Raw genomic sequence first — 26,453 nt, forward strand, 5'->3', positions numbered from 1 at the left:
ACACACCCATCCACACAGGCAAGGAGACACAGAGAGAGGGACACAAAGGGTTCTCCTTGTTAAAACTGGGTGTGATGGCAGGGCGGAGAAGGAAGGAGAATTTTAACATCAGGACGATCCTACAAATCTGGCTGCTGTTGGCAGCAGCAGTTTTCTCCATCAGCTCTAATTGGTGTGAGTGTGGCAGCACCATGCCGATGGATGAACAAAAAGACCGAGCGGGATGTTGTTACAGTGGGAGGTTCAAAATTAAATCAGTAAATCTGAGGAATGTGAAAGGTCAACTAAAGCCTCTGACATCTTTAATCAAAGCTCAGTCGCTTTTCAAAGCAAAAAAACCCTTTTTGGTTGTTTTTTTCCATCCAGATTTTGCTACATGCTTTTTCCTATGTCAGAGCGCAGCAACACCTTTGGGTGAGGGTTGTAAACTCTCTACTTTCATATTTAAATGAGGCATTAGTCACAATATAATAGTTTTAAAAAAAAAAATTATAAGAGGCTGTACGTAATCCTGTTATAGAGCCAGCGTGTGTGCTTTATTGAGGAATTAAACAATGGGGAGGATAAGTAGACTGCCAGCACATGCAAGAAAATAGAGATAACAGGGAATAAAAGAGTCCAGTAAACATGGAATTTATGAACTCATGAGCTTTTCCTGCTAAAGCTTCTGGGAAACTGCAGGAAATCCCAAAATGCCTTGTGAGGAAGGCAGGGCAGGGTTTAACGGCTAAAGTCCTTAGATTGGTTTATAAACGATTGTTCCCCACCCAACAAACCATTACAGCTACTTATGTGAGCTACAATAGCTAAATGATGTACGATATAAATAAATGGAGTGAGTGGATTGTATTTTTTTTTCCCATTTTTCAACATGTTGTCCCTTCATGTTGCTATAAATACAGTAAACATGGTCAACGTCTTGTTTTCTTTTTTGAACAGCTTGTAACTTGTTTAATTGTTACAGAAACACAAAATGAATTTTATTGTTATAGATATTATTTGAAACTTAAACTAAAATAATAATAAATACGAAGAAGTGGCGGCCTTTCTTGAACATTCTCCGTGTGGGTTTTCTAAATAGTCTAAAAACATGTTCTTTTTTTTTAAGGTTAAGTGGTGACTAAAATTGCCTGGAGGTATTAATGTGGGTATTTTTCCATGATCCTGAGTTAGAAATTAACAACAAACAAAAAAAACTACAACTACTGTTTGTTACAGATAAAAATCTATGCAGGTGATACACAAGCAATACTGTGAAGGGAATCCAATCTTTTTTTACATGGAAGCAAATGATGTGTGAAGTTTTTAATTGAATGTTAGTTTGATTAAAATATTAGACAAAGTGGCAGGCCACGTAAAAAAACTGATGACTGTTTGGTTGAATTTCCTTACGAGCTATTGGATGTTTTGGCTGTGTGTTTCATTGTTGATTCTGGAAAGATGTTTCACCCAGTGCAACGAAACAGGAGCACAGTAAAACACCCTCCGTTTTAAAACTCCTGGGACAGAGCAAACGCAAAAAGGACTGTGTTCAGACTTCAGGGGCTTCAAGGTGGCAATGTGCAGCGAACCGAATATTAGTAATACCACTTTAAGAGAAGCTACGGTGACCGGGACACTCATAAAAAATGCAAAAGGTCCTCTTGGTAGTCAAAGTCTAGTTTGCTTGAGGGAAAAAAAAAAAAGAAAGAAAAAAAAAAGCTGTTACCTGAGTTCATTTAAATGCAAGAAAAACTTTTTGAGTTTTAGACCATTAAAAATACTGAAAATTGTTATGAATATTACATGATTCTTTGTGCCTCAGTTCAACGTTGGTACAATTGGTACGCCAGGAATTGTTGACAGATCTACAAGTAATGGTTCCTACAGACAAAACAATAGATAAATAAATACATTTGGTTGGTCCTTATTGATATTATTCTCCATCTCAGGGCTGTTGGGGTTTTTTTTTTAATGAAGGGTGGAAAAACTTTTCATCGAGTATTCCCACGTTGTGAACCTGTTCACCGTAGAAACCTTGAGAAGTTGAGCTGCAGAGCGAAGACAGTTTTTCTTTCTGGTGGATTTACATGGAAAATGAGCTGAAGTGCAATCTCTGGAGGTTTCAAGTATCTTAGAGAAAGAGCGGGAGCAGAGCGAACAATAATACAGAGAGAGAGAGAGAGAGAGAGAGAGAGAGAGAGAGAGAGAGAGAGAGACAAACATGAATATAAAGCAACAGCAGGGAAATGCCAGGAGAAGAAGAGAAGGAGGCGGTTATGATGGTGGTGGTGGTGGGGTTGATTTGAAGACAGCCACTTTTGGGAAAAACAAACAACAAACGCAGAGCCTCTGTTCTTCAGCATCCTGTCGGACTCATTTCCATTTAGTTTCTGCTTTCAAGAGGTTTTACACCAATTAACAGCCCACGCTTTCAAAACTGCATCGAGCCCTTTAGGTTATTAAACAAAATAACTACATTCTGGTAGGTAAATGCACAAGATGACAGTAAATGCTATTTTTATGACTAGACATACCCTCGGCAGCAAGTATCAGCTTGTAGTGTAATCCAGCTTAATGTAGCTGTGACTGTGTGATGATCTGATGACTCAGACGATCAGCTGCAGTAATACAAGACCCCTCTGGCTTTAAAGTCTCTCTTCTCCCTCAGTTACACCCCAAATCTTACCGAGCCTGATAAATGTTTAAGCTGAACGCCGAAACAACCATTTAAGAAAAAGAAAAAAAAGAAATGAAGCTATTAAACCGCATTGACGTAAAGAGAAACATTCTCTGGAGTTGTGTTGCTTCGACTTCCAAGGCTACTCAGATAAGGCAGCTCAGACTGAAGTGTGGTGGGGGAGTACGTAAATTAATCTGCAACACAGGAGAGGAAATGAAATTACTGCACAGATGCGGAGGAGAGATCGCTGCGAGACAGATAAGAGGTGAAATACATGCAGAGGGAAAAAAAACAACTAATGACTGGAAACATGACTGGCTGACAAACACATCCTGTCGGGGGGGGGGACGGATCGGTGAAGATCACCAGATTACAATCTTAACCAAATAGTTAGCAATTTCCCCCAAGAGCAAAACTAAAATGAACTCACATATATTACCGATGCATGAATTTGTAATGCGACCATTGTGCTTTTTGTACAGATGAAGTGAATGCACCTGAAGGCAAATTTGCGTGAGGATCCACTGTATGTGACAGACAAACTCCATCTCTGCTTAAAACGCCCACATTTGAAAAGGCTCAATAGTTCAGTCTGGTTCCCCTGTTGGAGCATCGGGTTGAATTTTGACCTTAAGTGTCAGGGACCGTGGTTCAAATGCTATTTGTAGCAGGAAGGACTTCAATCATAAAGCTTATACAATTCTAAAATGCAATCTGCAGGGACTTGCTGAAAGAGCAACTCGACAGAAATTCACTTATATTTTGGGCTGATTGGACCATTTTCTTATTGATGCTGCTACAGGTTTAGACTACCAATAGAGCTTATTTAAAGCAATGAGTCATGTTGCAACCAACAATGTAAAATGGGCACTAATGTAATAACTGCAGTGATGTAATTACACTGTGTGCGTGAGTGAGTGTGTGCGTACGTGCGTGTTACAATGCAATAGTCAAGTAAAATGGAAAGAAAGTCAAATAAAATGGAAAGAGATTTTTCAATATTAGAGAGAATGAAAAAAAGCTCTATAAATGAAGTAATGAAGTGCAATTATTCACTGGAGGACACTTCTGTTTCACTGCTACAATTATTTGATAAAAAGAGACATCCTCCTCTCTTCATGTGAGCACACTCTGGGGTTTACGCTGCCGCAAACTTTTTCCATCTCCCTTTTATTAACTTTATGAGCTCACGGAGTTTGTCTCGCTCCTCAGAGATCCAGATATCAATGGTTTGATCTCAAAGGTAAAACAAGCAACGTGTTGTTTTTTTACAAACTTAGACTGAACATCGAGTTTTAAAAATGGCTCAGGGTGATCATCGAACTCGTTGCTACACACACACCGCATGCCCCATCGGTCGTTCCTGGAGTCTTGTGGAGGAATTTCACCATCATGATCTGATGTGATGACATTATTCTATCTGTGATATGTAGATGCGGCGCAGTGCTGAAAGGAGCCAGGCAGCGAGAAAATAAAAAGAATCACATGAAGGTTGCAGTCTGGAGGTGCTGGACCCAGTCACCGAGCACAGGAGGAGGTGCACTCAAAAGCTTAGGAGGAACTGGATTTGCATGAAAGAACTTTGTCTTCATCTATGTAAAGTTTTCAGTTTTATTAGTGCAACTGTGGAGAAGACCTTTACAGTCACGTGTGCTCCGATAATATATATATATAGATCAAGCAAGCAGAAACGGCAGGAAAACAAAAAGCTCTTCATGAGCTTCTTGGAGGTACCAAATTAAATCCAAGATAATAATCTGTAAGTGTCTGAATATTACTGTTTTGGGGACCTAAATTAGTTTGCACACGCTCGATCTCCATATCGGAGGGGTTCTCAAAGAGGTGGAGGGAGTTCAAACCACATCGCACACCCCACCTCATGTGCTTTACATCGTTCCTCTCGATAAAGTCATATGTGATTGAATTGCAGCGTTCCTGACATTTTTCACATCACAAGATAAAATTGTTAATAACTGCTGAGATCCATCGAAACGCAGAATTCTTCTGTAGAGGTTTCATCTAAAAAAAAAAAAAAAAAAGGAAAATTCTTATTCTGCAACTGTTACAGTTTTGCAAGACTTAAATTACATTTGAATTCACCTCCATTATAACTATATTACATTCAGTTATAATAATGTGTTTCACCCAATTAATAATTTTATTTTATTTTATTTTATTATGTCTCCTCAAATCATAGTGAGAAAAAGGTATCCCCCTGACCTCCTTAATTTTTTAAGGTGATACAGTTTAGGTTTATGTTTATGGTAGTTATGGCGGAGTTCGGAGTGAGTGCAGGAAATGAATGTAAGCCAATGCCATGTCCACAAATCTCATGAAACCACGTGTATGAGAAATTACTGTTCTTGCCGTGAGCACATCAATCTTATTGCACACCAAACCGTGGGGATTCAGGTCACTATGGCAACAAAATGTGACGTCCCCATCAGAAAAACCATTATTACGCTGCAGGAAGCAAACAAGTTTGAAGATATGATTCAAGCCGCATAAAACTGACTAGAACAAGACTCTTCAGAGGCACATAAGCGTGTCAAAGACATCCTATACACTGATGTGTGGATGGACTTCCACAGCACCAGCCCGCAGCAGTGGCACCACGGATGTCGAGGCTGCAACCTACACAGCAGCACAACAAGCAGGCTAATCTCTCCTCCTGCTCAATAAACCCACATTCTTTAACCCGCCTGCTGGCTGACTGCAAGGCTAATCCCTTAGCTTCTCCTATGGAGGAAAAACACATACTCTCACCCACATGCAAACTAGCCAGTAAACTAAAAAACAATGAAGCCAGCAAAATAATAATGTGCTATTCATGGAAAGTATTCATACATCGATGGGAGTGTGGCCCAGACAAAGACCCGGATTATCCCCGTACGGCTGGAAAACAACAGCAACAGTCTTGCTGTGACCCATAAGTGGGCTGAAAGTACTGCAGTCTGGGTTGAGAAGCCAAAAGACAAGGAAATAAAGCTGAAAAGGAATCTCTGGACAGATGAAATTTGACGAGGCCGAGCAAACACTGAAATACTGAGTTAAATGAGCGAGAGCAGGGCCAGGTGGCGAGGAGTATAGCCGAGAGACTGCAGGCGGTCAGAGGTTAAAAAGAGGGCCGACATTTTACCAGAGCAAAATGACTCATGCAAATGACAGAGAGGGAAGGAGACACAGCGAATAAACCCGAGACACAGAGTTCACCTGCTGAGAATTAGACCTAAACGGCTAAATGAATTGAATGTGGTGGGCGACAAGCAGCTCCGGGTGCGTCGTGTGTCGCCGCTAATGACAATTTGAACCACTCCTGCATGTCGGCTCCTCTCCTGTTCTGTCCTTCACTTCTCTGCAAAACGAGAGAGAGCCGGAGTACACTTGGGTGATTTTTCTGTTTTATATGTGTATATCTGCAGATTCCAATTGTCAGAGTGTGTAAGCACACACACACACACACACACACACACACACACACACACACACACACACACACACACACACACACACACACACACACACACACACACACACACACACACACACACACACACACACACACACACACACACACACACACACACACACACACACACACACACACACACACACACACACACACACACACACACACACACACACACACACACACACACACACAGAATCATTAGGAGGCAAAGTGATGGTTAAACTGGATAAATGTAGCATTAAGATATCACCGCCTCCAAGTTCGGTAAGGTGGCAAATCTGAGAAAATGTTGGTACCAAACAGCTGGTTAACCTGATAGTTTCAATTACAGACCGTTATGAACAGTGACAAAATTTGAAAGGCTGAAATTAGCCTCACTTTACTGAGGGCAGATTCTTTCACTGCATCTGTAAGTAATAATTAAAGGATTTTATGTTTTATAGGTAAGATTGTTGAAAAGGCAGTTTTCATACTAATTTATGATTTTATGGCGGGAAAAACAATCTGCACTTACTAAAGTACTGAATGACATTCATGTGAACAGTTACACACAAAGATAGCCAGCTGCAGTTCATCACATTCACATCTATGGCTTTGTTGGAGTCACCAATGATGTTTTTGGACGGCGTGAGGAAAGAAAACACCAAAAGGCCCTCAAGTCTAGGGTCAAACCAGACGAAAACCTCTGATTAATGGTGCTCATTTATTTGTATTTTGCTATTAGTATTCGGGTTTAGCTCCTCTCTGTCTCCACCGATTTAATTCATTTGGGAAACTTTTTCAGTTGCATCTGTTCTCTTAGTTCTTCAGTGTCACCTACACAATGTAACTAGCAGCAGTTCTTTGAATGCATTCATAACAGGAAGAAAATGGATTCCAAAAAAGCACATTAAATAAGCCATAAAAGCTGCTTTATGATTAAAAAAAAAATGGGATTATTTGAGAAACGGGAATAAATCACCATTTAATTTGGAGAACCCAAATGTAAATCCATGTTGCCAAAAGGCTGGAGGGTCTCGAGTCCAACCAAGCTGAAGTAACCAAGCTCTGAAGGATTAATCAAAGTGCAGGAAGCGCAGAGAAATGCAAACTCTCACCCTCACAGCTTGATCAGGTTCACTGCCGGACTGATTAGAGCATGGAAATCAATTATCTCTGTACCCATCGCTACGTAAATATGCGAGCGGTAATATCACCGACATCAAATGTTTTAAAATGGGACTCCGGCACTATGGAGATTTTCTGGATCATCAAGCCCACTTCACCCACACCGGTGCCCCGGAGCAAAACGCCAGAGCTGGGAGCCAGTTAACAGCTGCAGCTCGGCCGAATGTGAGACAACACCAGGCAGGTGTGTCAGGAAGCATCCCGCTGGCAAGGTGACTGTTTCCACCTACCTCGGAATGCTTTCAAACCAAAAATACCTCCGCATAGCTCCAACAACGTTTTTTCCAGCTAAACAAACGCTAAAGTTTATGACGAGATCCCACGTAAACAAAAAGTGGGTTCTCACTTCTATCGATGTATACAGGTAGCAGAGCTGCTGTTATGAACAGGATTTGATTTAGGCCCTGAAATAAATATCTCTTGTTGTTTCACCATCAATTGTTCAGAATAGTTGGCAGACAAAAACTGAAAAAACCCCATTGGTTACCTTCTTGTATGGTTTAAAAAAACAGTGGCACTAACCTAAGGAGGGAAAGTTGAACTGAAGGTGGAAGAGCTGAGGATGACGAGGATGAGGAGAATGGACAGGATGAAGACTAAGAACACTCGAGGGACTGGTTGGACAGTTGTGTGGGAAATTGAGAGATGAGGTTGAGATCGTTTCATCATGTATGTATAGAAGAGATGATAGTCGTGGTGGGAAAAAGCTCATGGATGCAGTGAAAGGACATGCAGGCGACTGACATGAGGAAGGAGCATAAAGGAGACAGGTTACTGAATGACAGTCTCTGGTAATCCTAACAATGGCAAAAGAAGAGGTTGTGTGGACAAAAGTCGATTTCCAGTACTTTCAAAACAAAACAAAAGAAAACCAAAACTAATGCTTATAAAATGCCACGTGACGGTTGATTGTCGCACAAGTACACATTTTCTGCCATTCACACAATACACTGCAAGCCCAACACACGCTGTAGCACTTTACCTATTTCGGCAGTTAAATCCGCTCTAATAAAGCTCAACTTAGTGCGATTAGTGAAGTATTGAAGTTAAGCTTCCAGAGAAAGCGTTTCTCGGAACAAATTATATGTCCATTTGCTGTTTGCTGAAGAATTAATGCAATTAGATGATGTGATTGAGAAAAAAAAAGAAAAAAAGAACTGCAACAAAAAGACCTAAAAAGAAACGTGAATTCTCTCTTAGTTTCATCTGGTGGTCGTAAAGCACAGAGGAAGCAATCAATGTGACAATTAAAAAAAAAAGAAGAAAAAAAAAAAAGCATGGTCACCTCAAATTATTCCTCAATTTTACAATCCGGCAAATCACTACATGAAGTACAACTTCAAACTCGGCTTGTCAGTGTAATTACACTTCAATTCGACTGGGTGACGTCAAGCTGTACAGAAGTGAAATCTGATCTTTGCAGAACGTTTTTGCCCCAAAATACTTTCACCATCTCTACTTGCGCCCTCATATTTCCAACAGAGTGGTTTTACAGAAATGAAGGACTGTGGCTGTTTTGTGGATGATGACAGCTCAGCTGTCTGCACACTCATTTATACGAAGACAGTAATGCACCAACACGCGGCCTTGATGCCGATCGTCCGTCACATCATCCAAACTAAAGCAATCAAGGTGCTTTCATGAAGCCTTTACAGGACTGACACAGTAAATATTGAGGTGTCGGTTATGATCGCGTGTGTGTTTTGTCTGTGGTGCCGAGAATAAATAGTGACCCTGAAAGCCATCTGTTGATTAATGTTTCATATCAGTGAGGTGAGATGAGCCCTGGACATATGTGACATCTCATTTAGGGGAACATCACCGCCGCTTTGTTTCATTTATCTCACCCAATGTCATGTGACGCAAGCGGGTGTGTGTGTGCGTGTGCGCGCGTGTGTGTGTGTGGTATTGCTGGTGTTGTGGAGACTTACATCTGTTTGCAAGGTTGCTCAAAAGGAGCAAATAAAGTAAATAACTACATTTTAATTCGAGACACGTTTGTTTGAATTGCTGCAGAAAACATTGTAGCGTCTAATATTAACTCATGGTGTCCATCTGTATGCTAACACGAAGAGAAGAAAAATTACTCTCACACAAATTTAGTCATGGATTGTGGAGGAAAGTACCTTTTGTTCAGACTAGCAGCTATTGGAAGAATATTCAAGCTTCACTATGACAACACCGATGAAACACCCGTCCATCTCCTATACTGCTTCATCCTGTGCAGGATCGCGGGGCGCTGGAGCTAATTCCACTTTACTAAGGGCGAGAGCAGAATACACTCTGGACTTATTGTCCAGTCCATCACGAAGCAAACAGACAGACAGACAACCACAGACACATTCGCACCACGGGAGGCAGTGTCCAGCACAAAAACAAATGATACGAGTGTACGAAGCGCAGTTTTATGACCTTAATGTGTTTAATGACGTCCCAAGAACTCCGTCGTGCCTCCTGCCATCTACAAAAAGATGTGAATTAATGTAACGTCGTATCATGGATATTCAAAAGTGTGTGTACCTCATCTGGTGTCTCACGTTTATTTCATTTATCAGTAATTATAAATTAAGCCTAAACAGTAAGATAATATCTGTTCATCAACACTCAAAGCCTTAATTGTTTCCCTTTTTAAATGTTGCCATGTTGATGGGGGAACACACATTTGTGGGATGAGCAGCAGAACTGAGTCTTGTGGGTAGCACCAAATGAAACATTTGCCAAATCTTCTCTGCCAAAAGCTGAATGTTATTTTGAGCTTCTGCCACCCCCGGGTGCTGACAATCAGGTCCCTGATCTCGCACCTTGAAATAGTGACAAAACCAGGTTGTGGTGTGTGGATGTCCTTTGTGTGTTTCTGTCATGTGTGGTGGCGTTTGTCATATCGCAGCAGCGGTGAAAAGGTGTCATCTTTAAAGACACTGTACCGGCTGACCTGTCCAAATAGAGGATTATCGGGCGCGCACACATTCAAAGCCGAAAGGTCAATCTGATCTCTTGGCAGCTCGGTGCTTTCAAAACACCAGCCTCACCGGCGGTGACTGATGGACTTCAATTTTCTCCTCGCCCTGTTCATCTCGCCTCCGCCCAGCAGGAGTCTGAATATTAGGCTTTGAACGGCTCGGGAGGGAAAGAGAGATGGCCGTGTTAGCTGAGGCGCGATGAAAAGAGGCGAAGAAGGAGAAAGGGCACAAACTGTCAGAGGTATAGTAAAATTAGACATACTGTAAGGAAAAAAAATTGTAATAAATGAACACATCGGTTTGAAATGTTTGCCGATTTATCGGGAAGTTAAATTAGTTTCCATTAAAATGTGACTCTACGTGATGGGGGTTAGGCAAACTTTATGTCCACTGCACTGCAAACAACTCCTTTCCTGCCCATAAAGATGCCTCGCAGGCCTTCAGGGACACAAATAAAATCCTGACTTTACTCTTCAAGGTTCTGCGGCAATTGACATTTCAGTTTAGGAGAGACAAACAAAACCGCACCGTCAGCAATACGAGCAACGTGGGCATCCCGCTGCGGGAGAAATTAAACTTCAGATAAAATGAAATGTTGTTTCAGCTCGTAGCGCGGCGATCAGATTTACACCGGGCTGCGTAAAAGCTGCACAGCCGATCAAAACAAATGGCTCAGAGTCAAGAGAAAGGAAAACCTTTTCAGAAAATGTACATGACATTGATGCATCAGCGAAATCAAAGAAAGACAAATAGATTTAAAAAAAAATAATAATAATCTCACCTGGTGCAGAGCGGTAAGACCGTCTTCATTGCAGAGGTCTGGACTCACGTTGTTCTTCAGCAGGTAACGAACTGATGAAAAAGCAGAAGAAAAAAAAAGAAACCTCTTTGAATCACTGATTTCAACAGATTAGATCTCGATCCACTTCAAGCATCACTTTAACAAATCAGTTCAGAAGTAATTACAACCAAGTATCTGTATTTTCTAAAGCGAGGATTGAATTGTTCTCAGCTTGCTGTCCATGCATACAAATTAGGAATGTGATTCAGCTACTTTTTCATTATCAATATTTGAGAGAGATTAAAAATGCCTGAGCCGCAGAGGGGGGGAGTAAGAGTACCGGGAGGTCTAATGCAGCCTAATTCCTCTGAGTGTGCACCTAAACTTAACCTTTCCTCTCTGAGTGACATCACCAATCAATCTGCAATCCATTAATCGTGATGCAGAGTCGTGATGCATTGCTGCAGGAACTTCAATCTCTCAAATTATCAGCCCGGCCAGGATGTTAACCAAATGACCCTGGAAATATAGATGAACGGGTGAGGGGGTGAAGGGGGGATAGGGAGGATGATGTAATGAAGCTCGGGATTACACCGTTGGCCTGCCTCGCAGTGCGAACAGATGAGCGCCGGGCTCAGGCTCTGATTCTCAAAAGTACCAACACCGGACAGCTGCCGGGCGGAGAAAACCTGCCAGCCGGCACAGGAAGTGGTGGAGTCACGTAGGGCACCTCTCAATGTCATTATTATCCTTTGTTTTTGCCATCTGGCTTCACTCTCAAATACAAAAAAATTACAAAAAAAAAACAGGGCAAGTGCATAAATCAGGTTTGAAATCAGATGTTGAAAGAGATATGAGCGGGATCTGGGATTATAATTACCACATCTGTCCCATCAACTGGCAGGAAAACCATCCCAAACACATCAACTAGATCCGCCATGAAAGAACACGGAATGTCACAAATACACGTGTTTATAAAAATAACTTTTAAAAACTTTTTTTAAAGCTCCGGTTACATAAAAACTAAATAAATCTGATACATGAACCTGGATTGTATGAATTTGCCAGGAATGCACATGCAATAGCATTTCTGGTTCCACAGGTTGACAATTACAGAACAATGTAACACATGCAATACTTATGATATTGATGTTGTTCTTTAAAAATATATTTTGAATGGTCGGTTGTGGATAGAGGATGCAAAGGTTGAGAAGAAACTTGTGCTTTAACCTTAAAAGTGAAGGTGAGTTAGTCGGTCCTTAAATAAAGACCTTCAGCTGTCATACCTGTTACACTAATTGTTATCTACAGCTTATTTTATCATTTATTTTTGCCTTCATTTAGACTACATTTTTTGCTAGAAATATGTGCTTATTAAATAATTGCATTTAAAACACTGCTTATACACTTCTCTTAATGACAATTTCTTGCAAAAACTAAAATGGAAAGATCATTTGCATTTCTGTCACTATTTCTCTGGATTCTGTATATCGCTTCAAAAAATATAGATGAGTGTCAAAGTGGTTCTATGAGCAGACCATTTCTATAAATCAAACCACATATAAACAATAAGGCAACACCCAGAGGAAAACTGTTTTTTTGTCTTCACAGCAGTGTTTTCTCTCTGTGATTTGAAATTATTCCGCTTCTCATTAAGAGGTAAATGAAATCCGACAGGTTCCTCAGAAGACAGAGGAAGCAAAAGTAGAAATCCAGCGGAGAAAAAAATAAAAACAATTTAAAAAAAAATCATCTGGCCCAGTTTGAGACGAACAGGAGCAGCAGGAACACAGAAAAAAGGGGAAATTATGTGAATGAAAAGTCCCTGAATCGCCGAGGACTCATTCCTCTGTGGTTATACACCCCAACCTCTTGACTGTTTGTTTGTCTGCTCTCTTTCTCGCCGTCTTTTTTTTATATATCTGTTTTCAAGTTGTTTTCATGCCCGTCTGTGTGCTGGAGCCCTCCACGCCCACACTCCAGTTTGACGCTGTGATTTCTGTTTTCACACAGTTTTTATTGGATCAGCGTTAAATTAGGGGCCACCTTCATGCCGGCATGGGACCTAAAGTTTTTACAGCATCTGAACCGTGTCTGTGACACGGGACAAAATGGGATCAAAGCTTTTTCATAGACGATTTCTGAAAAACGATGTTCCCCATTCCATCATTTGGCGGTTGTGAAGATTGTGTGAAGCTTCGACTGATTCACCCATGAGGCATAAATGAAGCTGTGTGACGGCGCATCACTAACGATACCTGCTGCATAGAAAGAGCAACACAGCCTATAATTTAACAGAGCATTTAAACTTTCTCATCTTTTTAATGTTTTATCACCGTTGGTGACATGCCTGCCCTTTACAGTAGAAAATGTCCCATTTCTTTATATTACGAACTTTATCGCAATATTATGTTCAATTCTAGCTTTTGAGGAGTATATCAATGGAAACAAAATGTGACGTGTGTAAGCCTGTGAGAGTCAAACCTGAAAAGCAAAGCTGGCAAACATGCTCACATACAAACACTTTGTTTTGAAAAAGACTTTAGGAAAAGTAACAATTCGACATCTTTACTTTAGATTTCAGTCGCTGTAATTTTCTATTATCTTTTTCCAAAGTTAAAACATTTTTTTTCAAATTAAGTAGGAAAAGTAAACAGAGACACCCCAAAAAAATGGACCCAAGTAGTGTATTGGGAACCCATTGTTATTTGTGACCTCTGAGGATGAGATATTGCTTTATCCATCAAGCTGCTGCAGCTGGATGTTTTGTTTTAGCGAACACACACCTGCCCGATTCCGCCAAACAACTTCTGCAAGAGAGTCTTTGATGAGACGGATAAAAAGCAGCTTTATTGGGAGGAGCTGCAGCTGGTTCTTTCTGAGAAAAATCTCCCCAGTTTAGAAAAGTATGACTCCGCAGATAATAACTTCTATTTTCATTACGACAAGCGAAACAAGATGAAGGGAGGCAGTTTGTGCTGGAAGGGGAGGTCATGACAATGAGAGGAGTTTGAAGGTAACCGAACAGGAGAGAGTTCAGCTCTTCTGTCCAGCGGGTTTGTTTTGCAGAAGTTTTTCCCTGAAGTGAAGGACAAAACTTGGCAGCTGGTCATTATGGAGGCACATTGTGCAAAAATGTGGTGAAGAGGCTGCTCTTTTCAAAATAAAGCTGAAGGATGAAAGGGGCAGCCGTCATCAACCTAAGTGCATTATAGAACTTCCTGTACTCTGCACCAACAGACCTTTGATGAATACGACTGTCAACAATGCGTACATGTCATATTTCACTTTGTCTCCGCAATTTCTGCATTATCACGCCTTCGACATCGGAAGCCTTTGGAGTCCAAGTATCTGCCAGATCTGAGCGAGCACAAAGCCGAAACGTTACGGCGACTCCCGGGAGAATTTGATCCAAGGTTATGGAGTGCAAGTTCAGTTCGACTGCATCCAATAAATGTCACAACGCATTTCTGCTTCCCCGCCTGCATTCGCAGAGGCAAGTGCTGTAAATCAAGAGCGGAACAACGCGAGTTGTAAACAGCCAATCTCAGGGGAGCTGCGGTGCCAACATCTTCTTACGCAGCATCCTCTGTGATTTTCTTGTAATTACATGTCTGGAAGTTGGAAATATGAGGGGACCAAATGTCACATTGTGCCGCCTGAGGAGACCAAAACTGAATTCAAATTAGCTTGCAACCTGCTTTTGAATGGAGGATTTGTAGAGGATGGCAACGAGCCCATACATATAATGAATAAGTATTTGTGGTAAATATTCATTAAGTTGTTATGAAGATGTGATTCATAGTGCAACAGTTTCAGAGGAAGGAAGCCCCCCCTCCCTACACACATAATGTTGCTGTCTGTTGTTTAGTTGTTGATCTTTGTCGTATTTATTTTCTGACCCGTCGGTATGCCAAAAATATCCAATGAAAATCAGTGTGCATGTTGCATGTTTTTCCAGTAGTGAATGCTTGTTGGCTTACATTTACTAATCCATGTTGTTTTTGAAGATTCCAATGTGATCCATCATATCATCACCATTATGCCGCCGCCCAATTGATTAACCTTGGCTAAAAGAAAAAGAGACTCTTTCCCTTGTTGCATGTGCATCCTCCCGAAGGTAGGCCATTTATATAATATATATTCTGCTTGTATTTTCTATGCGTTCAGTGCCGCTGGATGACTTTTGTAACTGCTGTGATAATAAAAATGAAAAAAAAAAAAAGGAATACAAAATTCACCAGGACAATGTTGGAGCTGCTAACAAAATTTATTGCATCATAATTATGCACTTCCGCAGCTCCCTAACTAAAATATTTATGCAAAGAAGCAATCCAAGTAATGACTAAATGCGGACCCATGTTCAAACTGTTCACGCTGAGAAAAAGTGGATCAAAGAAGGGCAGTCGAAGCCAAAAAAACCCATGTATGGAGCATAATTAGATTTGGATAGAGCCAAAGACAGACCAACTACAGCGTCATTTCCTTTATTTGTTTACATTCAATAAAAGGAGGAAAAAAAACGTAGCTAATGGAAAAATCAATATTTCTAACAAAGTGACTACATTCGAGATCTATTTTCGACCCCATAACATCCTGAGAAGCATTTATCAACATTAAGCATGTAAATGAAAAGAGCCTTTAATTCACTCGAAGCTCTGTCGTAGCATTATTTAAGCTTTCCTTTCTTGATTTTTACTTTAGTGAAACAAGTTTTGTCCCCAGAATCCTGGTGTTGAGAATGAGAGTATTTACAACCAGCAGTGTCGGGAACAGAATAAATATTCAGAAATTATTTTGCAGTAAAATCCGTCCTCAAGGGCTGATGCAGCCACTTTGATTAAATAAACATATAAGCTAAATAATTTGGGTAGTTTTTGGCACTGGCGCCTCACAGCGGGATCCCCAGTTGAAGTACAGTGTCGGGGCCATTTACAAGTTCTTCCAGTTCATGCACCAGTACTCCAGCGTAATCCTATAGTATAGCTCCAGTCCAATATAATCTTAATTTGTTTGCTATTAAAGAAGGATGGATCAATATGTCTAACTTCATAAACTTTTTCTTAAATTGAGCTTTCAGTGTCTATAACTGAATATAGCAGCTTTAACATTTTGTATAATTTTGAATAAAATAGAGAGCATAAGATCCTGGAATGTGATACGCAAGTATTCACACAAAGGATCCTATATGTGGTAAAAATGATGTGAAACACTGGATTTATTTGGGCGAAAACGTGATTGGCTGCAATCAACAAGATGTTGTGGGGAAAAATGCAAATCAAAGACTTTTTTTCAGGGGAAACTATGATAATTTTTGTGAGTCTGCCATGTTTTGGCATCAATTCTGACTTTGTCATATTGGATTTTTGGCTCAAAAAAGTCTCAAAACAACAGAACAGAAGGTTTTGAGCCCAACAGCATCGGCCATAACGACTACAAACTAGAACCGATTTAAAAAAAAAAAAAAAAAAAAGTTAATGACTTAAACGTTTTCTCTCTAAAGTTTAGTGATTTAATGTGTTTATCATATACCACCCTTTATGCTGACAACACAATGGAATTCATTTGAAAATAAAAACAAAGTTTGACATAAATGCAGAACTTCCACTCAAAATAAAATAGAATCTGGGTAAAAAGAGAACTGGGTTTTCACTGGAGGATTTATATTTCCACGGAAAAACACAACATGCTCCAGATCTCACTACAGCAACACATGCTTGCACATACTAACGACACAAGTCTAATCCAACAAACCAATCATGTTGCATGTGAATTACATTTACTCAGAACTAATCTGCAAAAGCAAATATGGGAAATGTGATGTAGATTATATTATTTCTGCTCCTAACATCATGAGGAAATGAGGTGTGATAGACTACTATAGAAATTGACCAAATGAAAATGGCATTAAAATTGATTGTAATTAATTCTGGGACGCTGCTATGAAAAGGTGAATCATTGTATTCAGAGGTTTGCAGCAATTATTTTTCAATAAATCCCTGAGGTTGTGTGGCATTTGGCATTTGAGAATCTCCATTTCTTTTAACTTCTTCTCTCAAGGCCTCTTCAAACCCCGCTATAATCTATACTTTGGCCAGCAGTACATTGATAACCACACGGCAGCCCATCTTCAAGCTTCCATATAGTCCTGCTTTTAACAAGGAAATAGTCCTCATCAAAGACATTAATATGATCTGTCCAAAACATCAGCTCATGTCAAGTGTTCATCTCAAAACTCATTTATTTTCTTTTGTGGCAAAGTGGGCCCGTCAAGCTTTGTCTTGTTTGATGTTTCTGAAATGTTGAAACAGTGTGAAAGGAGCCGACTTCACATAGTAGTTAAAAGCACAGCAAGTAAGTTTATCCTACCAAGCAGTTTGTCAATCAAATGTATTTTCAAAAAATCTCTTGGACTTGGAAGCGTGTGGGATCGTGAAACTCGTCATGTTCACCACATCTGATAATATTTCTTCTGGTATATAAACACATCAATCACTGCATTACCTGTTAATTAGTTTTTCTGCACGCGAGGTCGGCACATGAGCAACTGAATTGGAAAGTGCAGTGCTGTCGGTATGAAAACGCAGTGTGGTCAGAGGCTTCAGGCCTGTACTGCTACCGCAAGGGAAGAAACTCTGTTTTGAATATGGGCAATTAAAAGTATACCAAAGTTCAATAGGGAGCGTTTTCACATTGTTTAAGGCAAACAGTAATATGTGCAACACACAGAATTTATAAAACAGCTGTGGATGTCTATAGGCTGACCGAATGCGTTCATGCACCTGGCAGCTATAATGCTTTTAATGACGATTCTTGGACATAAGAATGGCTGAAGTCAGGATATGACAGTTGATATTATTGTATACATTTTTTCAGAGATGTGAGGTGTTTGTTACACAACCACTGTCCTCAGTCCCTACCTTCAGCTGTCACTTTCACCACTGCTTAGCTGAACTGACAATAGCTTCAAACCAAAGTGTAAGAGCATCTAACTTCTGGGAGGAAACTGGATGCGACCGTGGTTTTAATGGGACAAACTTAGATTGTGTGCTTTTAACCATTATAATCACACATGTTCAAGAAACTGTAATGCCACCTTTGATCAACTCTCTGATTAAACTCTCAGTTCTAACTAAAATCTCCTCCTTGCATTTATTTTCTACTTAGGCCTTGCGAAGCCAACCATGAAATATATTGATAGTCTTCAATCGAGATCTGGAAAGCTTTATTCTGAGTAAATAAGAACTTAAATCCCCCAAACAACAACACTCACTCAATTGATCAGATAATACAAATCAAAACAAAACCATTTTTCCTCTCACCCGACTCAAACAAACGCTACTTTTCTCCGAGACAGAAAATAATCCGGAGGCTGTCAGCTTCAAGATAAATAATACAGGGGTGTGAGAATAAAATAATCAGTAAGAGTGACAGTCTGTGTGAACTCCAGCAGTCGATAAACACTGTTGACTTCCCCCGTTATTAATTAAACACGGCGTCACGCTATAAATATAAAGCTGCAGCCCAGGCCGGTCTGAGAGACCGTATTAATGTTTGTGCACACACAATTACACCTGAACGCAGGGTATTAGAGACGATTACGCGCACGTTATTTCTAATACACATGTGCCGATTGTTCTCGCCACTAACACGCTGGTCATGTGCGCAGTGATGTATGAGCACCGCTGCCCCCATATTGTTTGGAAAGGCAATCCTGAACGTGACAGGTAAGCTCTTCAAGATGGAAATTATACATTTTGAAGGATATTGAATTATGAAATGCACATGCAGGTGGCACGGACAGACTCCGCACCATCGAAAAGCCTGACGAGTGATTGTTGTTGTTTTTTTTTAAGGCGTGAGTGCACCAAAATGAATGCACTGGTGCTGAATGTTTCTCTCAGGGAGACGGCGGCCGAGGATGCATTAGTCGAGATGAAATGAATCTCAGTCATGATGTGTGATGCGTCTGATGCGAAGGAAAATCAAGACCGAGACTGCTGTAAACAGCCCGAGGGAAAAGCCTTTGAGTGAGAGCAAAGTTTGACAAACACTTTATATATGGCCATGTTCTCGCTTAATATTTATGAATGTTTCTCTGGCTGTTTTGTTTCAACACTCGTTTAATGCATATTCTATGCCACGGTTTGTTTGTTCGTCTTTTTACATGTCGGGCTGGAATATTTGTTTTATTTTGTTTTCAATCTTTGGTCCGTCCAACTCAATTTGGGTAAACAGCATTCAATAAAAAGCTCATGAAATTCAGATTCTCCATCTCTTTTGCAGCGAACCATAGCGCGGAGGTGCATTGTGTACGCAGGGTAATAACACAGCGGTGACAGACTCCTTTATCATGTCAGAACAGCGACGCGCAGACACAAATAGAAATGTATCAATACTCAGAATTTGTTTTTCTATTCAAAGACTTGGAACATGCGCTGCACTTCTGAAACTTCAAACAGAATCAAATTACATTTTCAAATAGTGTATTCACAGTGTAAAGTCATCTGTTTGAATGCATTTGCGTAAACATTTTTCTTCATTTTACTTGGTTTTGGCAGACACGGTAAATAATCATGTGAGATCTGTTGACAATTTGTTGTTGGTTTGTCCAAACCGCTATCGAGGGATTTGTTACAAAAACTTGGATGAGCTCAAACCTTTTCGGAAGATCGACTGATTACTGGCATTTTATCTTCTCGAAAGAAAAACGGAGAAAGTGTGCAATAAGATCAAAACAACAAACGGGCACAAACATTAATAGCAAGTCAATAAATAATCTTAAGAGCCAACATAATATGGTCAAAAACCTCATAATTGAAAGTTTATTCAAATAATTACAATTGCAAACAGTTAAAAGTTCATTAGCAGCTGTGGTGAGCTTGTCACTTCCAATACGTCCCAAACGGCTCAAGTCAACGAGGTACTTGTTTAAGATGCCGATTGTGTTATGCTTGCGTACTTAACAACAGCTGTGGCTCTTCCTCAGTGTTTCAACAGAGGATTGGTTCGGGTACGGAACTGATTGTCGGTCAACTGCAGTTTGGAAGTGGTCTGATCCTCGAATACACACAATGGACTTCATGCAAAAAACTTACGACACGTAACAAAGTCGTTGTGAAAAAGTTTTAAGGAACAAAATATAGGCTCCAATGCTTTGTATTTCTGGTTCTTTGAGTGTAATGGATTCAATTTGATTTAATGGTTGTAGATTTATAAAATGTATCAGTGAGAACTCCGGCCTCTTTTTCATTCTTTTTGAAGAACTCTTCTCTGGGATCGATAATGTTTTTCTACTCTATCCTATTCGAAGGTAAGTTCAACTTCCCATGCATGGCAGTTCTTACTGTGTTTTTAACACTACCACGAAGCTTGTGCTACAAAATGAAGACACCCCCACAAATTTTTCTCTCCTTTCTGTGTTGGACCGACTGAGGAAGTTGTGCGACCAACTATAATATATGGACACAAAACTTTTGAATTATGAGAAGTATGCATGCCAAATCATGTCGCTGGTAATAGGAGTGGAGTAAAAGGGTAAACAACACAAATCCTCTGACGATCATCATCTTTCAGCTCATCCTTCCGGGAATGTCGATGACAGCTAATGAGGATCATGTCTGACTTTGAAAATCGTACCCCTCCAATCGTGTCCCCCGACACCACCCTCGATTTATTGTTGAACGTCGTCTCCGTGACAACAGGGAGTAGCAACTATCAAGTGGAGTCAGATTTAAAGCCCCACAGCAGCTAAAAATATATATTTATCATTAGAAATCCTACCTTTCACACGTTATGAAATTGCAAAGTAAAGAGAAATGTGAACAATATGCCTTGTAAAACCCCGAAAAGCAGAGAATGGCTATAAAGTGCAGTTGCAAATTATACAGATGGCGAGAACTGTACCAAAACGAAAACTGTCAGAAAGCAAAATAGCGCTGGCGACATAAAGCATGAATGTGATCCCTATCTGTCTGTGCCAACACCCTGTGGGACCGAACAAACACGCAAACACGCGAATCTTTTAAAAAAAAAAGCAGCGCATTACAACCAGGAATCACCATGGTGATTATCTGCCGCCTCACAATCCAACAGCACCACGCTGCACAAAATCTCATGCATGCCTTCCTGGGCAGGTCCCATAAATTCCCAGTGAGGGAGGAGCTGGAGCTGGACGAGATGCCTCCAAAAAGATAAAAGATCCATCAACAAATAACGCCACGGGAAGAGAAGCCCACCCTTCCTTCCTGTTATCATGCTGTGCCTCAACAACACAGCGTGCGTCAGTGTTTAGTTGTATGTTAGAGATTGCAACGATTCCTGCAGCTTTTCCGAGGGGGGTCATAACTTCCCCAAATGTTGATTGTTATTAAGAAGTTGTTCAACAGTGAACACTGAAGTGGAACCAGAGTCATGAATACTAATGTTAGGACTCTTTAGTTTTCTAAGGTGCCTCTAATTAAAATTGTAAATCCTCTTCGTTGTAACAACACAGTGACACCGACCTTTGGAGGAGACATTAGCAGTAGGAATGCAGATTTCTAGGTGAAACAGAGAGACATTCTTCACTAGCAAAAGGTCCCAACAGTTAGTGGTGTGGTACATCTGGAAGTGGAGCAGATATTTCATTGTATACCTGCACTAAAGGTCCTTCAGTGCAGACGGGACAGGGCAGGGTAAGATCGATAAAGGCAAACTAAAGACATGCAAAACACGCAACAGTGATGGATGAAATGAAATGAAATGTCACATTTCTTTTAAAATAAATTAATACGAATACTGAAGACTGTTGGTGCTTTAACACAATAATTACAATATGAGCATTTTGATCAATATTCATCAGCAGTGTGGATGTAGACAAACAAAAGAGCCATGAATCAATCCATCCTCGACACAGCTTTAGTCAATTCCGTGTCATGGTTTGCTGGAGTTGAGCCCAGTCGCACGCACGCACGCACGCACGCACGCACGCACGCACGCACGCACGCACGCACGCACGCACGCACGCACGCACACGATCCACTTCAAATAAACATAAAAGAAGGAATAAAGTGTATTGAAAGATACAAGAATAAAGAACATGTAGAATAAATGAAATATATTTTTTCCACGAATACAACATGTTGCTTTGAACCACATGCTTCTGTGTGGATAAAAGTAAAGTCAGGTTTGTTGGTACTTTCCTAAAGTCATTATCATTTATAATAGTATTCTCATACTCTCCTCTTGGACGGCAGAAAACAAGCTGATATCAGTTCCATGCCATAGCAGGGTCTGTAGGTTTAAGTGTCTTTTTTGAGGAACTATAAGCACCTCTTGCAATCTCAACAATTAATCCTGATACATGCTGTGTAAAGATCAATATTAGGATTAGTATGAGCAAACTATGACAGGAAACAGATTTTGCCGGGTTCTTGGTTAAAAATGTGATGATCTTTACGCAGTGTGCGGAGCAGCGATGAACCAGAGGTTCGGGAAGCCAGCTTGTAACTGAAGCCGACAGAGTCACTGCTGTGGGTCCCTGAGCAAGGCCCTTAAGCCCCAACTGCTGAGGATTTGTGAGGAACATCATCCCCGCGTAAAACATTTGCCAAATCAAACATGCAGATCACATGGTCGGCTGCGACGACCCTGGAAGGGAGCATTGAAAACACGCTCGCCCTCTCTTTCTCTCATCTGCGAGTCTCCAGGCAAGTCCGCAAGAGGCATTCGGAGAAAAGCACTGATCATTTGTGTGTTGGAAGTGATCACACCTTTGTAAGCTGCAATGCGACAGTGAGACACAGTGAGATTAGATTCTGTGTGGAGTTTGCATGTTCCATGTCTGCTTGGGTTCTCTCAGATTCCTCCGGTTTCCCCCCACATTCATTTACCATGACAGAGCAGAGCGGTGTTTAAAAAAGTGGCTCTGTCACATATTTTCAAACGTCAGTGTCAACCAGTTGATAAGTAGCAGTTCATTCACTGCAGCAGGTTCAGAGATTTAACGCCTCCACGGGGCTCGGCTGTGTTGTCACAAGGTTGCAAGGAGGTGGTCTCACAAATCAAATCAGATTACACCGTGAATCTCTTGAACATCCGTCCAGCTCTGCGACTGCACCGATTAGGATTCTCTCCGGGTTCATTTTAGGATTCGTCTTACGACGGGTGGGCCTCATACAAAATGCATATCAGATGGAGCCTTTAAATTCTCCAGCAGACAGAGGAAACATGGTACATGTCACCTTCAAAGCTCTGTGCTGACAAACAGTCCCCTTGCAGGATGTGTACAGTGCAGCTGATAGCAGGGATGCTGCCGGGTTCAGCTGACTCACACTGGTCTCCCTGAGGGCTCATATCTCACAGCCGCCCATCAGTGATAAGTCGGAAATCACCGGTGGAGTGAAGATCAAGTAAAGATTATGATATGAGACGCGCCGCGTGACTTCAGGTGCAGCGGAGTCGATGTGAAGGATTGATTTTTTATTTTTATTTTTTTTCTTCCAGTGTATCTCTGTCATATTGAGGAGACAAATATTTGTTGTCCTGTTATAATAGTTGCCACAGGGGCTCTTAAATCAGGCTGAGGTGCCGATAGCGATTAGAGTGTGGTTTATGTGATATACCTGACATGCCTGAGTGGTTTATAACACCTCTAAAACTGGGATATACTGGGAAGCAGAATGTAATGAACACAGCAATGTTTCGCAGCACAAAGTGCAGAGTAAAACAGAGTGGAACGGTTCAGGAGGAACACCAACACAGTGTGCACACGAGGTTACGTCCATTGACTTAAATTCTTAAAGACAAAAGGCCAAAGATTCTCGGGCAAACCTAAAGCGATGTCATTCTCTGTATTGTATCATAAAACCTTGATAGCGAAGATAACAAATGTTGTTTCTATTTCATTTCTCTTTCATTTTCCCAGGAACTCTGACTCAGTTGATATCTTTTGTCGTGAAAAACTAGCCAATCTGGCGACGTAGAACCCACAAAACGTGTATATTAGTGCCACAAAATCAAAAGAAAGACACAGGAAGCAGGGGGTACTTGAAGAATATCATTATGATGTGACAAACTTTATCAAATTCCTTGTTTGTTGCTTTTGTGGGTTGATTTTTTTCCATTTTAATTCAAATCGATGACAGTGAAATATTAAAGGAGTCATCAGGCGGAAATCCCATTTTTCCTTATTAAAACATGTATACTGGTTTTAGATCTCAGCTGAAACTTGCCTGAAAATGTGGAGTTTGAAAGTGGCTGTTTTTTTTTGTTTTTTTTTTTGGTTTGGTCTTTTTATTCAAACCAGAATCGTACAACAATGTTCACCCCTAAACGGGAGATTTTGATTGTGCTCCTGTTATGGTCAACACTGGAGGCTAATATGAAAAGCCCACTTCTGGGATATGAAACGCGGTATGAACAAGCAATGTGTTTCCCTTTTTCTTTTTTTCTGATCCATTTTAAGAATTTATTTAAAGACAATTTAAGTGAGAGTGGATACGCGAGAAAACCAGGTGATGACACCTTTAAAATGAATGAGCTATTTCCACCATGTGTTTGATTTATCTGGCCAGCCTTGATCAAAGATTAGTTTGTGAATGCAGCAGTAGGTTACTTTTATAACCGCGATGATGTGGAAGACGAGCAGAAGAAAAAAAACAGCTCCTCGTCTTAATTGTTCACGCTCCTTTGCTCTACTGCCTTTATAAACTGTGTGTTGTTTCTGTTTGTAGAGCTGTTTGACTAATTCCTGACTTATGCTCTTATGACGCATTACTAGTTATATATTTGATATCACTTTACTTGAGTATTTATGTTCTCAGTATAGGTGGTCTTATTCCAGCCTTTATCTATTTATTTACCGCTTGTACGTCGTATAAAGCACGTTTGTCTCAATTAAGTGGCTGCTTGAGACTTTGGGTAACTAAGGCTCCAGAGTTTTAAACTGAATAGGTCCATTTAAAACCAAATAACATTTTTTTTTTCCTTAGCTCATGATTAAACTTGGAATGTTTTTTTTTTTTGTTTTTTTTTACATTCAGCTGGGTTAAAAAAAAATATATGTGATTACGTCGTGCAAATGTTTCTGTCCAAGTACATTCAGTTCCCAGTACTCTGCTAATTGAAAGAAAAATGGCAACTCATTTTTTTCTACATTCATTAGGTTTCGCAATGTCCCCATTTCCATTATTTTTCACTAATTTACAGCAAATGGGGAGAAGCTGATGTTGTGCACGAACTCATCGGTGCGCACCAGTTTCCACAAATGAGATACCCGAATTTCAGAGTTACCAAATAGCCCAAAACAATGTCAGAGCAAAATACACAAAATAACACGGTTGTGTCCCAAATACTCTCCAGGCAACGCAGCCTGTACTGCCTTCATACCGGCTGTGCACAAAGTAGGCCACTCGGCACATCCATAAGTAGCAGCTAAATGACATTGGTTTTAGTAGGACGCTAGAAGAGGAGATCATTGATATAATTAGCATTCTGCTGTGTTATAATTATCCTCCACATGATGAGCTATTAAAGGGTTTTAATTGTATGTTTCACCGCTTCATTTGATGTAGTCAGACAGCATTGCAAGAGAGGCAATTGGAAAGCACAACAAACTGTGTATTTTAATACGACGGGTGCACTATAGGTCAACGGGAACAAACTGTGAAAGCAGGAGGAATATAAGATGTGCTGCTGATCCCGTTTTGATTTAGAAACATGACAGGAAGGTATAATAAGACAGAGCTTCAGGTGGTGGGCTGACAATGCAGACAGACAGAAAGACCTCAGGAGACATTCTCTGGCTTGCAAATATTCACCGGCTCAAAGAGAAAATCTAATTCACATCAAGACAAACTTAGATTTAGTCTATAATAAGCTTTGAGGTTTATCAAGTTATTTCACTATGGCATCGCCAAGAGTCTGGCTCTGTATTTTAGCCTGCAAAAATAAATGTGAATGTAGACTAAAATCTACTAATAGAATGAGAATAACAAAAGCTAAAAAAAAGTCATTTTAAGTATAATGCAATAAGTTTTGGCCCCATTCTTTTGACTGGGGGACACTGAACCATTGTTTGAAGACAAAGGTCCAAATCTGCAGACATGACTGTTGTCCTGCAAGAAATTACCTGAACCAAATGCAATTATTTATATGCTGCACGTGTTATTTACAGCAATATTAGACCTACTATCCCTTTTCTATTCTGCTTCATCCAACTTGAGGATGAAGCAGTATAGAAAGCATTATAGACTCCTATAATCTAATGGAAATTATACAAGCCTACCGACATGTGTGCCTCTAAAGTAGAGAGGCTGGAGAGAGCTGTACAGTGACGTAGTGGTCGGCACTCCATCCTCACAGTGAGAAAATCCTCTGTTCGAGTTTGGTTTGGCATCTTTCTGTGTTGGGACTGATTTAAACCCAAAG

The 26,453-nt window shown here is 40.5% G+C and overlaps 1 protein-coding gene across 2 annotated transcripts in view; it reads right to left on the reverse strand.

Moving 5' to 3' along the window:
• ppp1r16b (protein phosphatase 1, regulatory subunit 16B) overlaps positions 1-26,453 on the reverse strand; it is a 100,445-nt gene that overhangs the window by 25,092 nt on the left and 48,900 nt on the right. For both annotated transcript variants that reach the window (XM_080461691.1, XM_080461692.1), the window contains exon 3: positions 11,043-11,113. In XM_080461691.1, the coding sequence (XP_080317817.1) occupies positions 11,043-11,113 (71 nt within the window). The remainder of the gene's footprint in view (positions 1-11,042; positions 11,114-26,453) is intronic.

The sequence above is a fragment of the Lipophrys pholis genome (assembly GCF_963383615.2).
Source record: "Lipophrys pholis genome assembly, chromosome: 4".
Classification (NCBI taxonomy): Eukaryota; Metazoa; Chordata; class Actinopteri; order Blenniiformes; family Blenniidae; genus Lipophrys; species Lipophrys pholis.